The sequence below is a fragment of the Sander lucioperca genome, chromosome 10 (genome assembly GCF_008315115.2).
Source record: "Sander lucioperca isolate FBNREF2018 chromosome 10, SLUC_FBN_1.2, whole genome shotgun sequence".
Lineage (NCBI taxonomy): Eukaryota > Metazoa > Chordata > Actinopteri > Perciformes > Percidae > Sander > Sander lucioperca.
In genome coordinates this window covers 22,517,314-22,541,048 of record NC_050182.1, presented here as the reverse complement: position 1 = coordinate 22,541,048, position 23,735 = coordinate 22,517,314, and the positions used below count along the sequence as shown (strand labels likewise).

The 23,735-nt window shown below is 40.4% G+C and overlaps 1 protein-coding gene across 4 annotated transcripts in view; it reads left to right on the top strand.

Moving 5' to 3' along the window:
• The window catches only part of me1 (malic enzyme 1, NADP(+)-dependent, cytosolic), a 117,928-nt gene that overhangs the window by 30,981 nt on the left and 63,212 nt on the right, over positions 1 to 23,735 (top strand). For 3 of the 4 annotated variants that reach the window (XR_004108999.2, XM_031322781.2, XM_036005880.1), the window contains exons 2-3: positions 12,911 to 13,044; positions 19,238 to 19,387. Coding sequence is in view for 3 of the 4 variants with exons in the window: in XM_031322781.2 (XP_031178641.1) it covers positions 12,911 to 13,044; positions 19,238 to 19,387 (284 nt within the window). In the remaining variant the exon portion in view is untranslated. Of the gene's footprint in view, positions 1 to 12,910; positions 13,045 to 18,540; positions 19,107 to 19,237; positions 19,388 to 23,735 lie in introns of those variants that run through there. The other variant, XM_036005881.1, reaches the window with a different exon arrangement.

Below are 23,735 nucleotides of genomic sequence, written 5' to 3'. Positions count from 1 at the left end.
TTACTGCTTTTCAGTGGGACTGATGTGGTTTACCTGCTGTTACTGTAATGGGCTTTTCCATTTACTTTTCCTTTGCTCTGTTTAACCTCATGAAACACTGGAACATTTTGCATCAAGATGCCTCATAAATATCACTGACTTCACCTGAATTGTTAAGTTCAACATCCAGGAAGACATTAAAAAAGCTGTAGGGGCACTAATGCAACATGAATGCGAGACAGATAAATGAGGGGAAGCGGGGTTAAGATGGCTATCACTATACATCACTTTCAGCAAGTGGTTTTACTGATAAACAAGTCCTACAAGAAGGCCATCTCTTGTAGTGCTTCAGCTCTGCCTCTTGTGAAAAGAAAGCCCTCCCTCTCCCACACAGCATTGAATAGAGAAGTGCTCTGTGGCCACACACATCTCTGCCAGGCCGTATCTCCGTGCCAAACATTTGAGCCCTCTCCCTGTTGGAAGGCCTGTGGGCTTTTGTCTCCGTGTCTGATCTGCTGTGGTTGAGAGGGGCTCAATAGGGGAAAGGCCTCCCTATCGTGTTAGGCTCAGGTCTCACTCAATGGGGCTTGTTTCTCCCAGAGCAGAGGGCATTTCCATTGAAGCTGCAGCTCAGACAACACACAGGAAAAAGAAAAGGAGCGGAGTGAGGCATTTTTATTTAGAAGTGGGATTTGTGTGTTGGGAGGGTAGAGGACTGTGAGCAGGAAGGTCCCCTCCTCTGTTCTTATCTGGGAATCTCACAAGCTGAATCAATCATGGCTTTGTGTGGAAAGGCTTTTGAGGGTTAAAATCTTCGGTCTCGAGTTTTTCTTTGTCAGCACATTGACAAAATTGTTGATCTAAACCAGTTATTTAGTCTCACAGTGAGTCACAAAACCATATATTAGTTGAAAAAGGAGTTACCGCTAAAGGAAGAGATGATTTCATTTTCTTCCACTGTGTAAAAACATGTTTAAAGGAATGTTCTGTGCTTTGCATGTGATATGATCTTAGAGGATACTACAAATATTATCAAAATTGCATTGGAAATTGACGACATGTGAGACAAGGCTGCACTGTATAGCCAAAGTAGCTACTGCTCCTATATTGCTGGTTGCATCAGTCCATTCCAGGTAATGTTACAAATGAATAAGAAGGTCTGTCTTATGGCAATTTTGGATTTATAAGATTTTGAGGCTGTGGACGCAGAGCTGGGCTAAGAAATGTAACAAATTAATTGATTACAATGTCCAAGTAACTCACCCAATACTATCCCTGTTGCCTGAAACCTAACTGGAAACGTGTCACCCCCTTTTTACAGATATTAGCAATTTCATCAGAAGTTTTGATTTAAGTTCATATTATCCGTTCTGCATCTGCATAGTCCCAGGGTTCTGTGTGATGTGAGTGTATTTAAATTGGACCACTGTACGCACCGACTGCCCATGTGCAACAAGGTGGCCTTTTGCATTACCCATTGCAGTATGACATGTGCTGTGTGCTTTAGACTACATGAGCTGTCGATAAGATTTTTTTTTTCCAGTGGTCATAACAATATGATCATTTTGTCAGTTTTATACGAACATGACAATTAAGTCGGTGCAATAACAATATGATAATTTTGTCAGCGCACGGTCTGACATTTGTCAGTGATTGTAATTTGCCACTGCACAGTGTAGAAAGTTGCATCAGATTCTCTTAATGCTTTTTACACAGAAAGTGAGATATAAGAAAACATTCCAAAGGAGAAAAGTTTGACAACAGTGTTAATGTTCTGATAAGGAGCCTACTCTTGTGGGTGAACTAAACCAAGCAGTGGCATTAAGGAATTGAACTCTATCCAGATTAAGGACAAGTCCTACTGTAATGAAGGGAGTGGCTGTGCTGTGAGCCTTCAGCCCTCTCTGTGTGGTTGTGGCAGATGGAAATGAAAAGGTTGAGGTAGCAGAATGTTTAACTTTCTAAACCTTTACGCTGGAAAGTTGCAATAAACCCACTCTTTGAACGCCCTGGGAAGCACAGCAATGCATTTTATCATGTTCAAAGAACTTGCACTTTCATCTTTCTTGTTTGGGCATCTGGTGAACTAATTAGCTGTTTCCTCTCCGCTGACTGTTTTGGGGTGGGCATGGCAGCAGTCCGAGATTAAGGGGTGGCACTGGCCAGTGGGGAGATTGCAGGTTTGGGTTGTGACCACGGCTTCTGGAACATGGAGCTGCGGGCATCACATGTGTTGGCACAGGGTGCGGGCACTTCAGATGTGGTCAGGGACATGTGGAAGCTTTCTAGGGTTTATCCTGCCCAGCCCAGTTTAGGGCTCTGAGGGGAGAGAGAGAGACGGCATTACAGCAGTCACACATACAAAACCTGTATTCAGACAAACGACAAACGTGTGTGTGTGTGTGTGTGTGTGTGTGTGTGTGTGTGTGTGTGTGTGTGTCACACTGTACTTTGGTTGTGAAGAATGTAAACCAAAAAATACATTTAAGGAAAATGTTGAGATTTGTTCTATTTATGATTGATACATCCCTGAATCGTCTGTTTGCATGTTTGACTTGTAAAGTGCATACTTCCTAATTACAAGCCGACCAGAGACTGTTGACAGAATGAACAAGGAGACAGAAGTGTGTACGTGTATTAGTGGCAGGTTAGAGATTCTTGCATCCAGAGGAGCAGAACTGCCAAATTGAATTTTAGGGTCATTTTCCGCCAAACTAAAGGTAAAAACACACCAGAGTTTAAATGCAGTACGATAAATGTTTTAGCTGTCATAGCATTTCAACAGTAAGATGAAAGCCCACCCATTTTGGATCACCATTCCTGCGGTGTATTTACCCTGGCCTATGTTGAGACAGTGTCCTTTCTCAAAGCCTTGAAGGCTGCCTGACGGACACGTTGTCCAACAGACAGGACCTTGGGATTGAAGAGTTTGGCAGCTCTATTTACATGCTGAAGACAGGGCGTTGTAAAGCCAACATTCAAGTCAAAAGTCAAAGACATGTCAAAACTGGCGTCAACGGTTCCCACGCTTCCCCAGCCAAAGTCTAAGAACCATGCACTGCTAATCTTTCTTGCCATGTAACCCCGCCCCTGCTCTTTTCTCCCTCCTTCACCAGTCCCCAGCCCTGACCCAACCAGCCGTATCTTCAATCATTAAGTCACTCTACAGATCAGGGTTTCCCCCTCTGGACGGCCAAGCTGCCTGCTCCTTTGTGGGGGATGTTAATTGGTCATTTTGGGCCCAACTCCATGGATGGTATCTATTTTCCATGTGACACTGGCAGCCTTTGAGGGCTCATAGAGCTGTGAGGGTAATTATTCTTAATGAGGCATAGTAGGCCTATGCTTTCATGGGTCTTTTCATCCATGACTGCCTGTGATATACAATACATCTATTTTTATATGTTTTCTTCTTTAGACCAACTGACATAAAGTAAAGTGATTGATCAATTGATACAGACCATTTCTGACACAACAACAAAACATGTCGTCATATCTAATAGACTTATAGGCTGTTTGCCAACGACTCCAAAAGTAACATATATGACCGTTCTATTTGAAACTTTGATTTGATTTCACATTTTTATACACGTGGTTAACGTTGTGAAACGGAACTTGTTGATTAAGTTTAGGCAACAAAACACCGTGGTTAGGTTTAGGAAAAGATCATGGTTCGGGTTAAAAATGAGTATGTTTGTTACGTCCGTAAGTCTGTTACATCAGTAAGTGCGTTACATAGTTATGTCTGTGAAGTGGTTACATACTAACCTAGTTATGTTGGTTAACTCAAAAAAGTCAACACTGACTTGGTTTCCCACGGGATAGGGACATCGGCCTCCTGGGTCAAAGTCCTGCGTTTGTTTTACTCATCCACCCCGACCCCTTCCTTATGCAGACTTTGGCGCTCTTTATACTGTCACCTGATTTTCTCCCACCATTACTATGGCCACTAGAGGTGCATGATATATATGGTTGGGTACCGTTTGGATTTTTACGATTCCGATGCCGAACCGGTACTTTTAAAAAGATTCCGATTCCTAACCTATTTTTTTCTATTGAAAATTATTTAAATTTAAGAAAATATTAACGTTTTAAAGTACTTAAATATATAATAAGTAAACCTAAGTCACCTAACACATAACTACAATAATTTAACAAATAACAGTTAAACTATTAACAAATAACAACAAAATAAATGTTGTTGAGTTGGTATGCCAACCAACTTCAAACTTTAGCAGTTCTTTTGCAGAAAAATGACCATATTTGCCTTCTCTGGTGAGATACTACACCTCTCCTGACTTATGGCATGTCCTGCACAGGAGAAAACTCTCTCAGATGGTGTCCAAGAGGCCTGGACACACAGGTAGGAGTTTGAAAGGGAAGACAATTTGGGGAGGCTGTCCCGTTTCCCCCACCACCAGGCTACAGGGTCTTGTCCTGAACGATAGACTAGCAGAGCAAGTTTACTAGCGATCACGTGCAGTGAATGGTTAATATGCTTTTACGTCCGTTTCGGTGAGCCCAGAGGGAAAATAAGGCATTTTAAAGGTAGCCTACATTTACGATAGCGTGATATTTTTTCGCCGTTTCGGAGCATGTACAAAAAGCCGTCCATCAGCAGTGATTGTAGAGTGCATGTCGGAGAATAGCGCGGACACGCGCTTCACATTGCGAGCGGGCACGTGCGCCACTCGGCAGAAAAGGGAGAAAGAAAAAAAGAGTCTGCCGCTGTCCGGAGCGACAGAGGGAAAATATTTCAGTCGGAACCGAAATTTGCGTTCTAATCCGGTCCGAATACTACCGTTTGCGTAGGAACCGGTTCCATAGTGGAACCGGGTTTTGGTACCCAACCCTAATGATGTATCGACTCAATATCGTTATCGTGATATCACGTTGCACATAAAATATCGCACATATATCGAAAGTGTCGCGATAAGTATGCAATATTTAGTTTATTTTGTGGAGCGCTGCATCCCGTCTGTTGGCTGTGTGGCTTAGTTGTGTTTGATTTAGAGCTTGAAACGCTGTAATGATCATGTTTCATTGGCCAGTTACCGTGCCACGTGCACATGTTAGTGCACGTCAGCGCACGGGGCCACTACATGACAAACCCTATGGAGCGTACCACGTGTGTGCATATTTCAACAGAGTGACAGGGTGAGTGAAGAAATAGATAGAGACAACAAGACGGAACGAATCAGAGAAGAGAAAGAAAAGTTGTGTCCTGTTCTCTTTATTTATTTTATACTGTCCAACCAGTAAAACATGTCCTGTTCTGTAGACATGGTCCTTATTTATTTATTTTATACTGTCCAACCAGTAAAACATGTCCTGTTCTCTTTATTTATTTATTTTATACTGTCCAACCAGTAAAACATGTCCTGTTCTCTTTATTTATTTTATACTGTCCAACCAGTAAAACATGTCCTGTTCTCTTTATTTATATTTTATACTGTCCAACCAGTAAAACATGTCCTGTTCTCTTTATTTATATATTTTATACTGTCCAACCAGTAAAACATGTCCTGTTCTCTTTATTTATATATTTTATACTGTCCAACCAGTAAAACATGTCCTGTTCTCTTTATTTATATATTTTATACTGTCCAACCAGTAAAACATGTCCTGTTCTGTAGACATGGTCCTTATTTATATATTTATACTGTCCAACCAGTAAAACATGTCCTGTTCTCTTTATTTATATATTTTATACTGTCCAACCAGTAAAACATGTCCTGTTCTGTAGACATGGTCCTTTATTTATTCATGTTGGACCAGTCCAATATTCAGTTCAGTTGACATAAACATTGTGTTGTATTTGTTATGAATCTATTTTGATGCTTTTTCCCCTTAACTGTTGTAATTTTACACGTTTAAAAATATCGAAATAAGTATCGATATCGCAATATTCATAATCGATATCGCAATATCACATTTTGTCAATATCGTGCAACCCTAATGGCCACTAAAGGTCACCGCCTAACATCGTAATACGCTGCATGCACAATTGACCAAAGTTTTGAAGATAAGACTATGTAGTTTTTTTTTTTTTTTAATAAATCCTCTCCAGCAATATTCCCTTCCCCCCTTCCTAATGAGCTATGACTTAATTACCTGAACATAACAAACACAGGGAAGTTGCAGAATTGGGAGAGGAAAGCTGTGTGTTGTAGAACTTGCATGTACGACAAAGAGAGAATATAGGAAGAGAAAAAGACAGGCAATGCATTTCAGGACTTTACAGCATGTGACAGTCTTGTCAGTGAGACAATGTCTTTTGAAGGAAGAGTGAAAATTAATTTTAGTATGGGTAGTAGAAAACAAAAGTAGTAATGTGTCTGCTAGTTATAGTGCTCCATGTGTGTAAATCTGTAAGTATCTTTTTGTTAGAGTGCTGTATGTAGATAAGCACTGTATTTAAGTACTGTTTTGCGGTACTTGTACTTCCTTTACTTCTCCTATTTCAGAGTAAACTTAGTTTTAAACATATAATAACACTCACAGGGCTGACAAGGAGAACATTTACTTTTATGCATTAAATACATTTTGCTGATAACACTGTCTGTATCTAATAATAATAGACTAGCGCAGGCCTGTTTGTGTGGTTTTTTTTGTGTGATTGGTGTTTTTTTTAGGGCTTTTTTTTTTGCATTTCAGTGTCCAAGTGTAAGTTGTGTGAGGAACAGCCAATTCTCAGAAAGAATAAAAAAAGTATTGTAGCTAATGAAAGAGCAGTGTGAGCCTGTGTGAGAAATATATCATTTTATAGCCTCATATTAAGCTCCGTTTGCCTCATGTATTTTAAGACTCTTTTCTCCCATGTGTCCCTCATGGTCAGCTGTGGCAGAGAGCAGACCAAGCAGAGCAGCAGTGCATTGTGGGCCAGCTGGTCTACCAAACACATGTATACGGAGTCTGAAGTGAGCAGCTGGCTCTCTGAAAAATAGAAAATCCTTTCTTTTTTTTTATAATAGGGGAAGGTTATAATTCAGAGCTGCTTCTGTCTATTTGAGGTCCGTTAAGTACAGACTGCATCGCGCCTCGGCGAACGGCAGGCGGATCTTCATTCGTACTTTAGTGTCTGAAATAACCATTGCCCTTTTTTTCATGCTCAGATGATTTCACATCAAGGAAGATTGATTGTGTGAATTGATTTTTACATGTTCTGTGTTATCTTATGTAATGACGTACAGCAATTCCTGATAACTTGTAGACAGTATAGGGGTCAATGACGTGACGTGTTTATTTTGGTGTACGGAATATATTTATAACGTTAAAAAAAGGATATATATACTCAATTCTATCCTTTCTTATTTACTAACGGTGGTATTTATTACGAGTAATTGAAATGTAAAGAGCTATTGAGCTCCGAACTGCCAGAATGTCATTCGGGGTTACTGTCCGGACCTAAAATCAAAGTGCAAAAATGCTCCAAAAGTCTATAGACGTTTTTACATATGCACTATGTCTGAGGAATCAGGTCCTGACATAGTCCGGAGTTTCCCTTTTACATAAGTTCCCGAATCTCGTTGTCTCTTCAAGTTAGACATTTTTGTTGCTGTCGTTATATCAGCCTACTTCTTCACCCTCAGATGTTTGTTTCCTTCCGGTTTTGGTGCAGGCGACATGAAACGTGATCAACAAGCCGACTCGCTTGCTGTAAATTTGAACACATTAGGCGCTTTCAGAGATCACACAGATTTTGTACTAGGAAGGGTAAAGACCGTTTATGTCTGATCCAACTTAGTTGGACATTTGTGTTCTATCATACAGCTCTGCCGGGTAATGTCTAGATAATGTCAGGTTTTTCACTGAACGTTTGAAAGTGGCTTAAGTATACACAAAATCCATTTCTTTAGATGTTCAGCCAAAGAGGAAATGGTCTGTTTTTGCTTGTTTCCTTCCCCTTATTCCCTTCTCTTTTTTCATGCATCATAACCCTCAAGAATCACTGAGATTAAATCTAAAACCAACAGTTAGAAAGCAGTCTGTTTTTTTGTTTAACCAAATGTGAGACTAATAAGAATTTGGAAGTGTGTCTGTGCGGTCAGCGCTGATGGTTCCTCTGACGTCAAGACCGCCACGTTTTATTCCAAATGCCTTATTCTGCGTCGTATGCTTTTCTTCTTCCCTCTAACGGTGCTTCTCGTGTGATCGAGCTCATTTTCTTTTACAACCTCAGAACTGTTTTAACATAACCAGATACACAGAAAGTGCCGTTGGCTTGGAAAGGCTGTAAACTGTGGTGGCCGGGCTAAGCATCCGTGGATGTGATCCAAATCGGAGACCTTTTACAGCGCAGCTTTGCTTCTGTCTCAGCAGTCAGCAACAGTAGCTGGCATGTTGGGGCTGAGGTTTCACCGGGTCGCTGGTCTTTTATAGACTGAGAGAAAATTGAAAATGCCCTCCACATCATGCCTCACTTGCAGAGAATAGTAGAAAATGCTGCTCCCATTTTAAATATAGGCTAGATTCTATTTCCGGGTGATTTGGGGACAAATCTTGACCTTTTTTTTAATCTGTAACGGAAGTATCCGAGCTCACACTGTCAGCACTTTCTAGGGGTGGGAAAAACTCAGCAAAACGGAGCAAAAGCAGAAAATCCATGTTATGTACTTCTTTACAAATGAAAAATATGTCTGACTGACATGTGATGTGCATTCTTCTTAGAAAACAATTAGTTTTTTAGAAATGTCTCATGATATATTGTCCCTAGAAGTGTATTATTCAACTTTTGTTTTTGTTAAAGAAGAAAAAGAAAATTGCAATACTCAATACTATCGAATCGCAATACCTCTAGAATTGCAATAAATGAAAATCACATTACAAATCAAATCTAATGTATCGCGAAATAATCGAATTGGAATAAAAGCATATTGTCCCAGCCCTACCACTTTCTGATGTCACATTACCGTACGACACCTTTCCTGAGTGAGAACATTGTCTCGTCTGTGTAAGAGGCTCACGCAAGTTACGCTATGGATAACTAAAACTACAACAGTATAAATAAAAGTTTTAACCCTTGTGTTGTCTTTTAGTCAAAAAAGCAGAAATTAAAATAAAACAAAATTCAAAAAATTCAATGAAAGTAGTGATCAGATCCTTCATTTTAGCTGCGCAGAGAGTTTTTATGGAACAATCCATGTTATTTTTGGGCAATTTGGTTTCTTATTGAGAAACTTCAAAAACGGGTCAAATTTAACCAACAAGACAACAGGAGGGATAAAAGTAAAAGTATAAAGGAAATTATAAATAAAAGTATGAATGTATAAATAAAAGTATAAATGAAAGTATAAATAAATATATACACATTTAGACATTATATAATTGTACAACATTTATTTGATTTAGTTCTGGCCCTTTAATCCCTCCATAGCTCACAGGTCAGAGGTCAGACTCTTCAGGGTTACAGCCTTGACACTAAACGTGTGCATGTTTTTCAATATTCTAGTTCAGGGGTCAGAGGTGAGTGAGATGAAAGCCAAAGTAAAGGTCCAAGCGAAGCAGGTTATTAGTCTGGACGGTGATGTGTGTGTTTTTGAGGATGTGCGTCGGGGAAAGCGGACTTCACAGCAGAATGTGAGCTGGCAGAGGCCTCTCTGATCACCGATCGGTTGAGAGGGAGCCCCTCTGAGAGCAAACACTCCGGCCAAACAGAGGACACGTTTGACACGCCACCTCTCATCACTCAGGAATGTTCAAACAGAAAACAGGGAATATTTTCCTAAATATGCAATTGTTCAAAGGTCAACCAGAGTTTTCAGTTTTCAGAGGGGGGTAAAATCTGAGTGCAACAGGGTCGACCATGCAGGTTTTTAGCCAGGAAATGAGATATCTTTTACCAAAAAACTATGCATAATTATAATGTCTTGAATTTTATTTCATCATGGTTGACACAATCTACTTCTTGGTGCAAAGTACACAGGCATCTGCCATGAATAGTCCAGGTTAGTATTTAACACTTCTGGACGTCTAGACTGTCCAGATTCAGGATTATAGAATACTTAAAGCAAAAGTTCAATTTTTGGGGAAATATGCTTATTTGTGTCTTTATAATAATTTGATGAGTAGACTGATAGCACTCTCATATTTGTCTGTTAAATAGAAGATGGTTAGGATGAAGACTGGAAAAGGGGAGAAAACGGGAGTCTGGCCCCGCTTGATTAAAAATAAAATACAAATCTGCTTCCCAGCACCTTTTTAAAAGGTAACTAATGATACCAACTGGTATTGGATTTGTCTGTGGCCGACCACAGTACTGCAACTACAATCCCCAGCGAGAGGTCTGTAAACCTTTTGCCAGGAAACCTAAAACTGCGAATAAGGGTTTTGTATTTGTAGAACTTTCCCAGAGCCTAGAAAAGTGATTTCTAAAACATGGAAGTAGCAAAACATTCTTTGGGTTATGTAGTCAGTGTAGTCTGGCTATCACCAAACCAAGCTCAATCTTTTAAGATTTTTTAAGGCGATGGTTAAACACAGGTTTAATGAACAAAAAATGAGGAGAGCAAACAACGAAGGAAGTCCTGAAGGCACAGGCAAAAAGGTCCAAAATACAAAAACCAGAATAGGGAATCCAAAAACAAGGGCACAGGCTATGACACACTGACAGGACAGGAACACAAACAGACACAAAACAATCTGACAAGAGACAAAGGGAACACAGAGGTTAAATACATGAGGTAATGAACAAATGAGGGACAGGTGATACAACAGGTGAAACACATCAGGGCGGGGCAGGACAATCAACAAAGGCGGGAACACAAAAAGTAAAACTAGACATGACAAGACAGAAAACAGACTATCAAAATAAAACAGGAAACAGAAATATACACAGAGAACAGAACAGTCAAAACAGGGTAAACAGAAACTACACAATGAACAGGGAAATAAGTAAATATACAAATATACACAACAGAAATATGCAAAACAAGATACATACAGAAATCTACAAACAAGGCAAAAGAAATATCCAAACAGGTAACAAATACAGAATAAATCTACAAACACAGGGAACATACAGAAATCAATAATACAGGTAACAGAAACAGAACAAAATATAAAGTAAAATACTGAAACCTAACAGAAATGTCCAAAACCACAACAGTCGCTTCTCTATCGTCATCGTGTTAAACCCGCCAATAGCGCGCCAGGTGGATAAGCCAGTTTGTGATTGGTCCCCGCAGATTTGTAACGGAAGCAGGTTAGATAAATGTACAGGTTTCCAGACTGAGCTGCAGGGAGAAATCAAATCGCTGACAGATTGGGCTGGGTTTACAGTTTATAGTCAGTGAGCATTTTGTATTTAAATGGACCTCATCTTGGAATCCGGGAGTCTCTGCTGATTGCTTGGCACTTTCACTGTGACCACACAGCTCCATGAAGTCACAGCCCCCGGCCAAGAAATAGTCCCGGACTACAACTTGTCGCTTTACTTTACGTACTAAACAAATGAGTTACAATGTGGTCATTTGCTCTGGAGGTGCTGGTAGGTGGATTTAGTTACCTTTGGACAAAGTCATGGTAGCTGTTTCCAACTGTTTATAGTCTTTATGCTAAGCTAACCGTGTTAGACCTTTCCTGTTTCTGGGCTCCCAGACCGTGGTCGGGAAACACAGGGGAGACGTTCCCTCCAGAGCCGATGCTATTTCGGTGGGTAACACCCTTCACTTTAACGGCAGTATTGACAGATGAAGCCACCGTGCCTTGAAAAGCTTGTTGCTTTATTGTTAACCAGGGGTTAAAGTGGGCCGGAATGATCCGATAGGGCGTTCCGGCACCTTAACAAGTAAATTAATCTAATTGGCAGTTTCATACATCAGTGTTTCCTGTTCGTTTAAAATAACGCCAAATATCCATTCCAGTGTTTCCCCTATTGATTCTCAGCAACATTCTGCTGTCTGTCCGTGAACAAGTCAACTGTCTGTGGTTAGTTCACATGATGTCTGTAATAAAAGCAGTACAGTCGTGGACTATCTGGCAAAATCTGTTGAACAGGTGAAGAGCACATTGTCTGTAGCCTACCGGTTACAAACAGGCTCAGCAGTGATAGACACGGTAACGTTCTGCAGATTCTGTGTTTTTAGCTGAGCTAGACAGAGATTATTCAGTTAAAACAGATCACTGATGCTGTTTTGCCCTAACTGTTCTCTGTGAAGGGAGCTGGAAGTGAAGCAAATGCACATTTTTCCCAAAATGTCGAAATATTCCTTTAATTCCCATTTCAATATAGTTGAGAGGAACATGTCTCAGTGTGCTCACCTAACACAAGAAAGCTCAGGACATAGAGGACATAAGAAGTGGTGAAAGCGTTAAATGACAACAGTAAAACTTGAAAGGTTTGTCATCCATCACTATGGAAGTGGATATCAAAACTTGTGTAAATGATATTGCTTAAAACCTCTATCTTCTGCAGCTTCAAAGAAGATCAGTTGCAGTAACTGATCCCAAGTCACCACAACCTGCCCCAGATCCGGCGCTCTACTAACATTTGATCACGTAAAAGACTCCACAGCATAGAAGTTGTTTATCCTCTTTATTCAAATAGCAATGCATTTTGCAATTATTGTCAATTCAATTTGCAATTTTGTCATGCAATTTGAATATGCATTTTGCAATTGACAAGTTAATATGCAAGGTGGCAATGCAATCCTTTAATTCATTTTGTACTTAAATTTTTGAATGAAAGCTCAATCAATTGCATTTCATATTGTCATGTTTGTTTTGGTTTCTTTGAGGATTTTCTTTGCATATTAAATTGTCAATTATAAAATGCAAATTCAAATTGCATAACAAAATTGAAAATCGAATTGACGATTGCAAAATACATTGCCATTTGAATAAAGAGGCCAAAACAGAGTCCATATTTGCCCACTCGGGATGTCGCTGTATATATCAGGAGGATAATGGAGGTGGTTTGGTGTGTTCACAGGGCATGGCTTTCTCCCTGGAGGAGCGTCTCCAGCTGGGGATCCACGGCCTGCTGCCTCCCTGCTTCAACAGCCAGGACGTCCAGCTGCTCCGGGTGCTCAAGAACTACGACATGAAGAGGGACGACCTGGACAGGTGGGGCTTACACACAGACAGAAACCTCTACTTACTACCATGACGTACTATCTTTTTATCATCTTCAAATCAGGTTTTAGAACGTAAGAGACGTCCCCTGTTTCAACAGCCAATAGCGAAGTCATCTTGGGAAGTCAGCTACAATAAAATTATTAAAATTATTATGTTGGGAGTAACGCAATTACAGTAATTTATTCCTTTTTGCTGTAACGCAGTAATATAACGCATTACTAATTCAATTTTGGTAATATTATACTCGTTACAATCTCAGTAACGCGAGTTACAACGCATTTTAACGCAACATTTAGTGGTGTATTGTTTTTTTAAGAATTCACCAACACTGTGACACATTTCTTCGCAGGAAAAAAAAAAGTTATTTCCTGTTGCTGTATTCGATGGTTGAGATGACTGCAGAGACAGATACATTTGCGAGATGGATATTATTTTCAGGTGTTATTACGCTGCGTTGAAGTGGTCAGAGCCAACCAGAGACGATACGGACATCTGTGTCCCAACAGGTGACGGTACGTCAGCGCGGACAGCAGTATGTCCGAGCTGCTGACAGATAGAAACATGTCGGGAATTAATGTTGAGGCCTTGCTACATGTAATATCATTGCATTTTATCAGCCGTGGAAAGTAACTATGCCTATAGTGGAATGGGAGTCTATGGAGCTAAACGGCTAAATTTGTCTCTTTCGCCTGATTGTCGTTGAGAAATCTCAGATTTAATTGTAGTTTTTGCAAGTTCAACATGGATTATACTGTAGGTCAAAAGTTGAATGAACGAGTACTTATGTCCTTTTGATTTCTTACAGGTTAAGTCGTTGTTGCCTGTAACACACTAGCATTCTGCTAATGAATGCTGATTGGTCAGTGAAGGACTGATTACGACCAGAGATCCTGCTTGACGGCATCCGAAGCAGAACCAGAATGTCAGAGTGAATATTTCGGCGTGGTCTTTAAAACATTAGCAAACCTCTTTCTAGCACGTGTATTAACAGGGAGAGTCTAACCTGTCAGCTGTGTTGTCGATGCCTCCAGAGAACAAAGGAAGTGACTCAGAGCTTGCCGTAAAGCAGTATCTCTGGCCGTATATGTGTATGATGTCATTGGCATTTTAAAAGGCTTTTTAGAACAAAAAAGCCACTTTAAAAAATCTAACACCCAGCAGTGTGTATTTTCTTAGCCTCCCCTTTCGAATGCAACATTCAAATTACTAGACAAAAAATGATATCCTGAGAAAAGTGGATTTTGAGGGGTATAGCTCCATAGACCTCCATTCATTCTGCACTGGCCTGTGAGCGCCCCCTATATGGAACTCTGGTGGAACTGCAACCAGTTCAGAAGCCGGAAGTAACGAGAGAGTGCAACTTCTTCCCTTATTAGAAAATCTTTGATATTAGTAAGCTAGCAAGAGTACACAACAGACAACTTCCGTGTAGCCTACTTCAAAATAAAAGCACTTCCTGTGACGGTTCGCAGTAAAACTAAATTACTGTTAAATAAGGTTGTGTACCTTTTCACATATCAGCTGCAAATCAAGTACTGTAAATAATGTAAATAGTGAGTTTTAATCACACTATAATTGAACATTTCCTTTAGAGTGTTTTAAACTAAACAACATGAATTTCTTATTCAAGTGCTTTAAACAAACATTTTTACAACAATGCCGTACTTCAATACAACTGTAAGGTACTTTTAATTGAGTATTTTCATTTTCTGCTACCTGCGTATTGTACGTTTTACTTATCTATTTTTATAGCTTTAGTTACTTTGCATATTCATATTAATTATACAAAATATTATGAATAATCTATGATGTATTAAAGTGGATAAAGAGGAGACTTTATTGATCCGGTGGTGAAATTCACAAGCTAGCTGCCAAATAAACTTCCCCTGTTATTTTGGTGAAAGTAACTCATAAGTAATGCAAAAGTAGTGTAACGCATTACAATTCAGAGACAGTAATATTGTAATATAACTAATTACTCTCAAATGACAGTAACTAGTAATCTATTATGTATTACATTTTGGAAGTAACTTGCCCAACACTGCTCTGTGCACACTGAGAGATCCTCCATCTGGAAGCCTTCGAAACACGAGAGGCAGAGTAGCGATTAGCCCTCACATATCTACATCTCCTAACAGCAAATCTTCCTCCTCTTCCCCCCCGCCCCCCCCATTTCTCCGTCTCCTCCCTGTTCTCCTTCATGAGTGTTTTTATAACCTCCCCAGCGACCAAAAGAAAACTTTGGTTCAATTTTGCATGCTCCATTTAGACATTAGGAGTTGTAGCTGTTAGCATTATGTAATAAATCCGCCTCATGCTAACATTTCAGTCTGAGCTCTTTGATCAACAAGATCAGGCCTCAAACTGAAGTCAGAGCCTGTTTTACTGTTTTGAATTATATGCAGAGTGCTGAATGTTATCTGTGTGTGAAATTGCCTCTTACTCCAGTCTCCAGCTCTCAGTCAAGCGTTCCATCAGCTGTCACTCCTAATGTCAAGGATGAGTGAGTTGCTTGTGACACCGGATTTAGAGTCAACAGGAACTAGACAGCTTCTTAAATGCTGCCTCATTTTCCACCATCACAGCACCAACATCTAAAAACATCGTCATTGTGAGCTTGTCACTGCCATTCCCATGCCCTATCAATGTCACTGACAATCAGTGTCTGGGCCTCCAGTGCGCTCCAGCTTTGGGCTTCGGTCCCGTGGATTAAGGACTGCTATTTGCTTTCCATCGCTCAAGCCTGCTGTGTTTACTTACAGTCTGTTCCCCCACTCTGAATCCTTCTTTGGTATTTACTGCTGAACGCTGCCATTTATTTTTTTACGACCATAACCCATTCTATTTTTACGGAAGAAGAATAGGGCCACATGTGAAAACTTTATTTGACTTCTGAGTATAAAGGCAGAATTCTGAAGCCCAGTTCAGACCAAAGAATCGCGACGAGACGAAACCGTTTTAGAACGTCTCAGAGGAAAGTTGCAGCGGTCTGAACCGGCCCCTCTCGCTGGGACTCAGCTGGTCAGGTCTCCAGAGGCTGACTAGCGGATTCATCACTAGAAATGTAATTGTAGCAAGCATCTCACTGTCACTAATGTTATCCACATATTTAGCAACAAATGATATATCCAGCTACAAAAAGCCTGGAAGTCGGTAGTAGGGACGGGAGTAAAAAGAGTTGTTGCTATGGAGATGATACACCGTCTCATCTGGTTGCATTGATGTGAACTGGCAGGTTTTAGAACGCTGCGGACCGACGCGTTGCGTGTAGTTGCAAGTTTTAACTAATCTCGTCACAAATATTTAGTCTGAACTGGACTTAAGAAAAAAGTCTGAATTCTGAGATTAAAGTCAGAATTCTGAATTCAAATAAATGTTTTCACATGTGGCCCTTATACTCTAACGTATATTTTGATCAGAGACCTAGACTCTAGACATTTCTTTTCTCTCAGTGGAATTTGTCATATTTTTGGCAAAAATGATGACAGAGAGAACAGCGCTGCAAGATCATGCATTTATGATTTGTGATGATGGACTGACTTAAATACCTACTGTGGCTCTTTAGTCAACAGAGGAAATGGATGTTCAAGGGCTTTGCCAGCTAAAATACTGCAGTATAAAAGTGCTACAGCTAAGGGGAAACCTCGTATCCAGTGTGGTTGTTAGAAAATATAACAAGCTTGAAATTGGCCAGTTGGTCACTCATGCTAAAATAGGTAAAGATAGATTATGTCCTGGCTGCTTCAGTAGGTGGACTTTAAAGGAAACACTGCAGTAAGTCAGCATGGATCCTGCTTTATAAAGCAGTGTGTACTGTAAATAGTCCTGTTTCCTGTGTGCGGGTAGTGCTCTCGCCTTTTAAGGTTAAGAATGGAGGAAGAAATATTTTGTAATGTCTGCCAGCATAAAATCAAACAATGGCACACTGCAGTAATATGTTAGGATTTGATGTGGGGATTTGATTATAGCTTTGTTTGCTGAGTCAGAGCTACTGATTGACAGCGAGGAGTGAAGTCATCAACATGTTGCAATTTAAGCTAGTTGTGAACACAATTCTGACTTTGGGATTTTCTTATTTTACATTCTTAAAAAGGCACCTTGGCTATTTTACAAGATCCTTTGAAGTTTCCTCGTCACAACGTGCTTCCACTCCGCCAACAAAGCAGTTGATAAATGCTATTGTTATTTGTCTAAAGTCTATGGCTTTAAAGGGAGATTTCTAAAGTCATCTCGATGTATACTAGGAACTAAAAGTCAAGATATCGCACCTAGGGCTGCAACTAACAAATAGTTCATTTTTGTTGTTTGCATTTATTTTGGCCAAACCTTTTTCTCAAATAGTTGAATCATCGTTTGGTCCAAAAAAGGTTAAAAAAAAAAAACACAAAAAAACCTTAATCGCAGTTTCCTAGGGTCCAATGTGACGTCTTCAAATCTCAAATAATGTAATACAAGGGAAACTATTAGCTGCAGGTTTGCGTAGTTTCTGAGGAATTCTAAATAATGACAACAAAACTGTCGGCGCGTCCACATGATACAAGCATTCCGTGATCAGTTGCTAGTAGCCAAGGAGGACACGGAGGATTAAAAAAACATGATGGACTCTTCAGAAGAGCTCATTATCTTCACTTGAGTTTCTGCACAGGAAAGTATATAGTCAGCATTGTAGCAACTCATTTGGCAATCGCTTGAATGTAACGGACGTTCATTAATATAAAAAAGTTACGCACTGAAGCTTTAACAAGCTGTTCGGCATTTTTCCTTAAAAACGGTCTTAAACAATTATTGGATTATCAAAATAGTTCTTGACTAATTGATAAATTGATTAATCTTTCTGTTAGTGGACTAATTGTTAAAGCTCTAATCTCAGCCGCTGTTGCATCAATGTTTATCATTCTAATCTGTTGGAAAGGTACGACGCTGCCCACATGTTGATTTAAATGAACGAGGGAACAACGTTGCAAATGATTAATCAGTATGAGCTAATATACAGTAGGAATATGAACTGTTTTGTAATGATATTGTTCGTATCCCTAAAAAGAGACATGATGTAACTGCCTGGCCTCGTCATGTCCGCCACTGATACAGGCTGACATCATAGCATTTCTTTTGCTTTGCTTTCCGCAACATTTCATGGTCTTCCTCAGCGGATGGAGTTTGCTGAGTTTCATAGAGATAGCACAGCTGTCATCACATGGACTACTGCCATGACAGCTCAATAAACTATCAGCAGTTGAAAGCTCTGGAAAAAGCTTCTAAGTAGACTCAAGGTCTACTTAAGACTTTCTTTCCAAAGTAAAAAAAAATAATAATAATTGTATAAAAAAAAAAAAAACATTTAAAACATAAACATACATTTACAGTGAGGAACAGGAATATATATATATATATATATATATATATATATATATATATATATATATATATATATATATATATATATATATATATATATATATATGCTTGAGTCTACGGCAAATAATCAATCTATGGCAAATTTGATTTCATCTCCATACTGTAAGGCATACAGAAATGTGATGAATTGCATGTGACAGAAGCTAATTTGGTTCACCAGTATGAAAACAGTACTCCTCAAGAGCAACTGTCACCACCGTGTATTGTGCAGCTGCTGTGGCCTAACCTATAGCAGCTTTTTATCCCCTTAACAAGAGGCACCTTGTGCTCTTGGCTCTATGGAAACTCCTCTGATTAGGAATAGAGCCCTTTCTGGCATGCTCTGCATAATTTTGGTTCAATGCAAACCCTTTAGTTCCCGGTAAATCTACAGAACAAAGAGCTTATGTAGGCTATCTGAACGGCTGATTGTTATTATGTGTATTCCAATCATTTGGAACAAAACCAACACATATCTTTAAGTTATTATTTAATTTGTACAGAGTCCCTTTCTTCTCTTTCCTTCTTTCTCTCTGTGTTGTAACTACTCACTGCTTTTGCTTTTGCTGGGTTTTACAGTGTTGTGGCCATGTCATCTCTTTTCTCTGACACATTCTCTTTAAAGTGTTTCCTTGCAGTTCCTCCAATCTTGCTTGGTACGTCTCACACAAACACACAGGATTTAACATCTGACTTTAATAAACCCCTCCACAGTTCAGCAGGTATAGTATGAGTCCTCAAGATGTTAAAGATTAACATGCTGTGCTCTCCTCCCTGTCACTCCCAGATATGTGTTTCTGATGGGCCTCCAGGACCGCAACGAGAAACTGTTCTATCGGGTGCTAGCGTCAGACATCGAAAGGTTCATGCCCATCATTTACACCCCCACTGTGGGCCTGGCCTGCCAGCAGTATGGCCTGATATTCAGAAGACCGAGGTGAGACACACTTATCTTAAATTACAAATGTACATTTCCAAGCTGAAGTGCAAAATAAATCATCTTATTTCCTGCTGCTGTGAACTAGCACTGTAAGAAAATAATCCGTAGAAAAACGGATAATGTCCTGGCAGAAAAGTACCAGTACCTTTTCCGTCAAGTTTACAGACATTTCTGTTAATCCAAAAACGGAAAATTCTGTAGATTTACAGTACACCCTTTGAACCTATTACTATTATTACAAAAAATCAATATATGGAAAAAACACCTACAGAAAAATCATTACAGAAAATTCCTTCATATTAACACAGTATATAGCCCATATTTCTAAAGACTTTTTCTAGCAGTGCAGTAGTTCAAAAGCAAGCTGTTTCCCCTCTCTGTTCCCACCCAGTCAATCTTCCACCACTTATTCAGTGTTTCATGATATTGGTTGTTTGATTGTGTTTGTTGCGGCAAGGTACAGTACGCTGCAAAGAACTGCCTGGAAACAGGTTTGCACCGATCACATCCCACTTGATCATACCTAAGTATTTGTCAGCTGAAGAAATGTAGATGAATGTGAATCGATGGCGAAAATAATCAAGCTGTCGTTTCTTGTTGTGGCATCTTAATGTAAAACCCATGCAATGACACTTAGGGCCAGATGTACTTACATTTGCGAATGTAGAGTTATCAGCGCCATGGCCAACCTGCAGAAAGCGCACGCTGTGATACTTAAGCTTACATCATATTTACTAAACCTGCAGTTCATCGGGTAATCAGCACCTTTCTCCACCCACTATACCTTAAATTGCGCTATAGCAAAGTGTTAAGTACTGGTGCTATGATACGGCTGAGTGCAGACTGCCATATTCCCACTGCTGACGCTAGGACTGTTTGAAATGATCCTGATGCCAATATTTGTAATGTAGCGAGGAGTTTATCCTCTGCTGGAATGAAATGTGAACGCTGAGTCAGAGATTCCATGTCATCTTTGATTTCTTCCAGTAACTGTAATCTTGCATGGCTGCTTAATCTGTAACACTTAATGATTTAGTGTTCACTCAGTTGAAAAAGCTGTGATCCTTGTGGCAAAAACCTTTTCAGCTCGTCTCCTTGGCCTATGTCTTTGTCTTGGTCGGATTACTGCTGCCATTTCACCAGGAGGCATATGAGAGGAAACCCGCTTCCAGGTTTACACCTGCTTTTAAGAGGCGGAGAATTTACACCGCAAAATAGAGGCGCGCTTTCACAGGCGTTTTTTGTACATACCACGGAATACATAATTAGGCGCACTTTACGCTTCCCCTCCCATCTCTTTATGGGAAACTCCCACTGTCCCCTTCACCCTCCCATGAATGCACATGTATGACACGGAAAAGCGCAATTTGCCATTTTCAGTCCCCGCGACAGGCAGTCTGCGCTTTTACCTCAGTGCGGCCTGTTTGTACGTACCTCGCCATGCTTTTACGTGCATGTTGCGAAACAAATACGCCTGAAGTGGGCGCAAAAGCGTTATTACATCTGGCCCTCAGTGTGTTTCAAACAACCTGTTTTAATGCACATTTTCAATTTGTGCATAAACAATCTGAGAAGAAATGTCAAACATTTAAAAGAAATGTTAAAATATTGTTAAAAAGTTTTTATGCTTAGCTGAGGTGGAAAAGTTAGTGTATTCATAACAACAAAATGTTACTTAGTGCAATGGTTTCTCCGTTTTTCTTGCTAGCTGGGCTGGGTACACTCTGTACTCTGTTTCCCGGCTGAAATTTGTCTTTTGTTTTAATTTTAGCCTTTAATAGATAGGGCAGCTGTAGAGAGAGGTAGAGGTAGAGAGAGAGAGAGAGAGAGAGAGAGAGAGAGAGAGAGAGAGAGAGAGAGAGAGAGATGCATGCAGCAAATGGCCACAGGTCGGACTTGAACCCTGAGCCGCTGCGTCGAGGACTGAGCCTCTGCATTAGAGTGCGGATTGGGCCGCATTTTTCTTCAAATCTTTTTAGAATTTGTCACATACTTCGCTGTTCATTATTCTGAGTTTGCTGTGCAGTACGCACTGTCAGCTCAGCTGTACTTCATGGAGGGGAGGGGAGAGACAGAGGTAGAGTGGTCTGCACTTGTCTGTGGTCTACTCTGCATATGGGAGCCCGCTCTACCAGGTGAGCTACCCAGGCACCCCGAAAGTGGTGTTTTGAGTCTGAAAAACTTTCACATTTACATAAACTACTTTCTTCAGTTTGAGGGGATGTAATGCTGATCGTGAACTCTTGATCAACTCTTTATCCAAACAAGTATAACTGAATGTGAATGCAATCAGACTTGGCCACCACAGCTAACTGATAAAGCAGGCAACAGATTTGGCTATACAATGAAGAGGTTAACATGCAAACAGCAGACTTTTTGGTTCGCTCTCTTTTTTCACAGGCAGGAATTCTGTTAACCTTTTGAGGCATTATTTTGCCTGAAGCTCCATTAAATTGGCAAACTTTAAAAGTGTGCAGGTCTACAAACATATCTACTAAAGCTACAACAAATTGTCAAATGATTTACGATTTAAGTATTACAATGAAACCAAAAGCTCAAGGACTCCTAAAGCATGTGTATTTTATGATGGACTTGGTCTTTGATGTTATAAAATCTGAACCAAGTTTGGAGGTTGCGGTAGCTCTTTCAGCTGGAGTTTGGTTAGACAGCTCAGCTCGAGGCGAACCGCTCTAAAGCTGTAGAAATCAGTTTAGGGTTCACCTTGAGTGGATCTGGCTGTGCTCCTAGCAGACAGGCGTTCATTGGTTTCCTCTCCTCGTCTACTGTAAACACACTTACACACACACACACACACACACACACACACACACACACACACACACACACACACACACCCCTTTCTGCTAGTATCTGTTTTCCCTCAAATAGGTTCATCAGGTCCAAGTCTCTCACTATCTGACAGCAACACTCCATAAGCAGTTACTAATATATTGAGCTGATAGGGCTTTAATTCTCAGTTCTGCATTCAGCGCTACACTCTGTTTTACTTGGCCTTGCCTCCCTGCATTTCACTGTACTGAGGTGGTTAGTGTTGGTTTTGTTTTTACTCAAATAAGACTGATAGCAGAAAGACCACCCTAGTCAACTGTCCTTGACATGCTCTTACACTCACTTACTGTTGTTAGCCGCGATCACTCACTCCTTTAATGACCTAAAAGGATGCATATAGGCCAACTTACAGTGGTTAGCTATAGCTAGCAGGCATTTCACGAGATCTAATGGCCATTGGTAGACTGGTTAAACCCAGCCCGATCTGCCAGTGATTTGATTTCGCCCTACAGCTCAGTTTGGAAACCTGTACATTTATCTATCCTGCTTCCGTTACAAATCTGCGTGGACCAATCACAAACTGGCTTATCCACCTGGCGCGCTATTGGCGGGTTTAACATGATGACGATAGAGAAAAGACGGCAAGCAGCTTTTTGTTTACATTCAACATGGCGGCCACCGAAGGGCAGCAACCCGTTGATGCCGCGTTCGCTGCTACCTCACCCGGATCGTTGGTCTGATTGGTTGAAGGACTATCCAATTGCGTACAGAGTCATTTGAAATACAGCACAGACTCCCCAGACTAATGTTCAATCTTAAAAGATTGAGCTTGGTCTGGTGATAGCCAGACTATTGGCTGAAATTTTAACAAACAAGCTACATTTTGACAATTGGCATGATTTACCTAACGTGATGTGCCAGATGCTTTCTTACACAGAACCGTCTGAGAAGCCGACATTGGAAACTGCTTGGGAAAGGGCAGGCACTTTCAAAAAATACCTGGCTGGCGATTGGATGAACCATCAGTCTATCAGTTATTATGAGTCCCAATTAGTTTCCTGGCAATACCCGCCCTACGAAGCAGCCCAATTTGTTGGGGTTAGGCATTGACCTCGGGTAGTTAAGGTCAGAATAGCCCATTGGTCAGGGGATAGGACCAGAACAAATTGGGTTCTGTTACCTCACACGAGCACGGACGCCTGGCCAATCATAGCACGCGGATGCTATTGAAGGGCTGGTCTTGCCTAGAACTGCAGTGGGTTCCATAACGCATCTATCACGTCCACCATTGTTGTTTTAAACAAACAGTCGCGGCCGTCACACACACCTAAACTACGTAGCTGTAGCTGCCGTAGCTCCTCACCAGAGGCTGATTGGTTTGGTTCGCTTCTGTTCGGACACAAACGCTTTACTTGAAGCCTGACAAGATAGATTTTCGTGACATATGTGATCAGGCGATTCTCGCGTGATCTTGTAATATCGTGCAAGGTAATGATTTAGCATGATAAAAACAAAAACAAAACACAGGTAACTACTTTGAAATGGTATCAGAAAG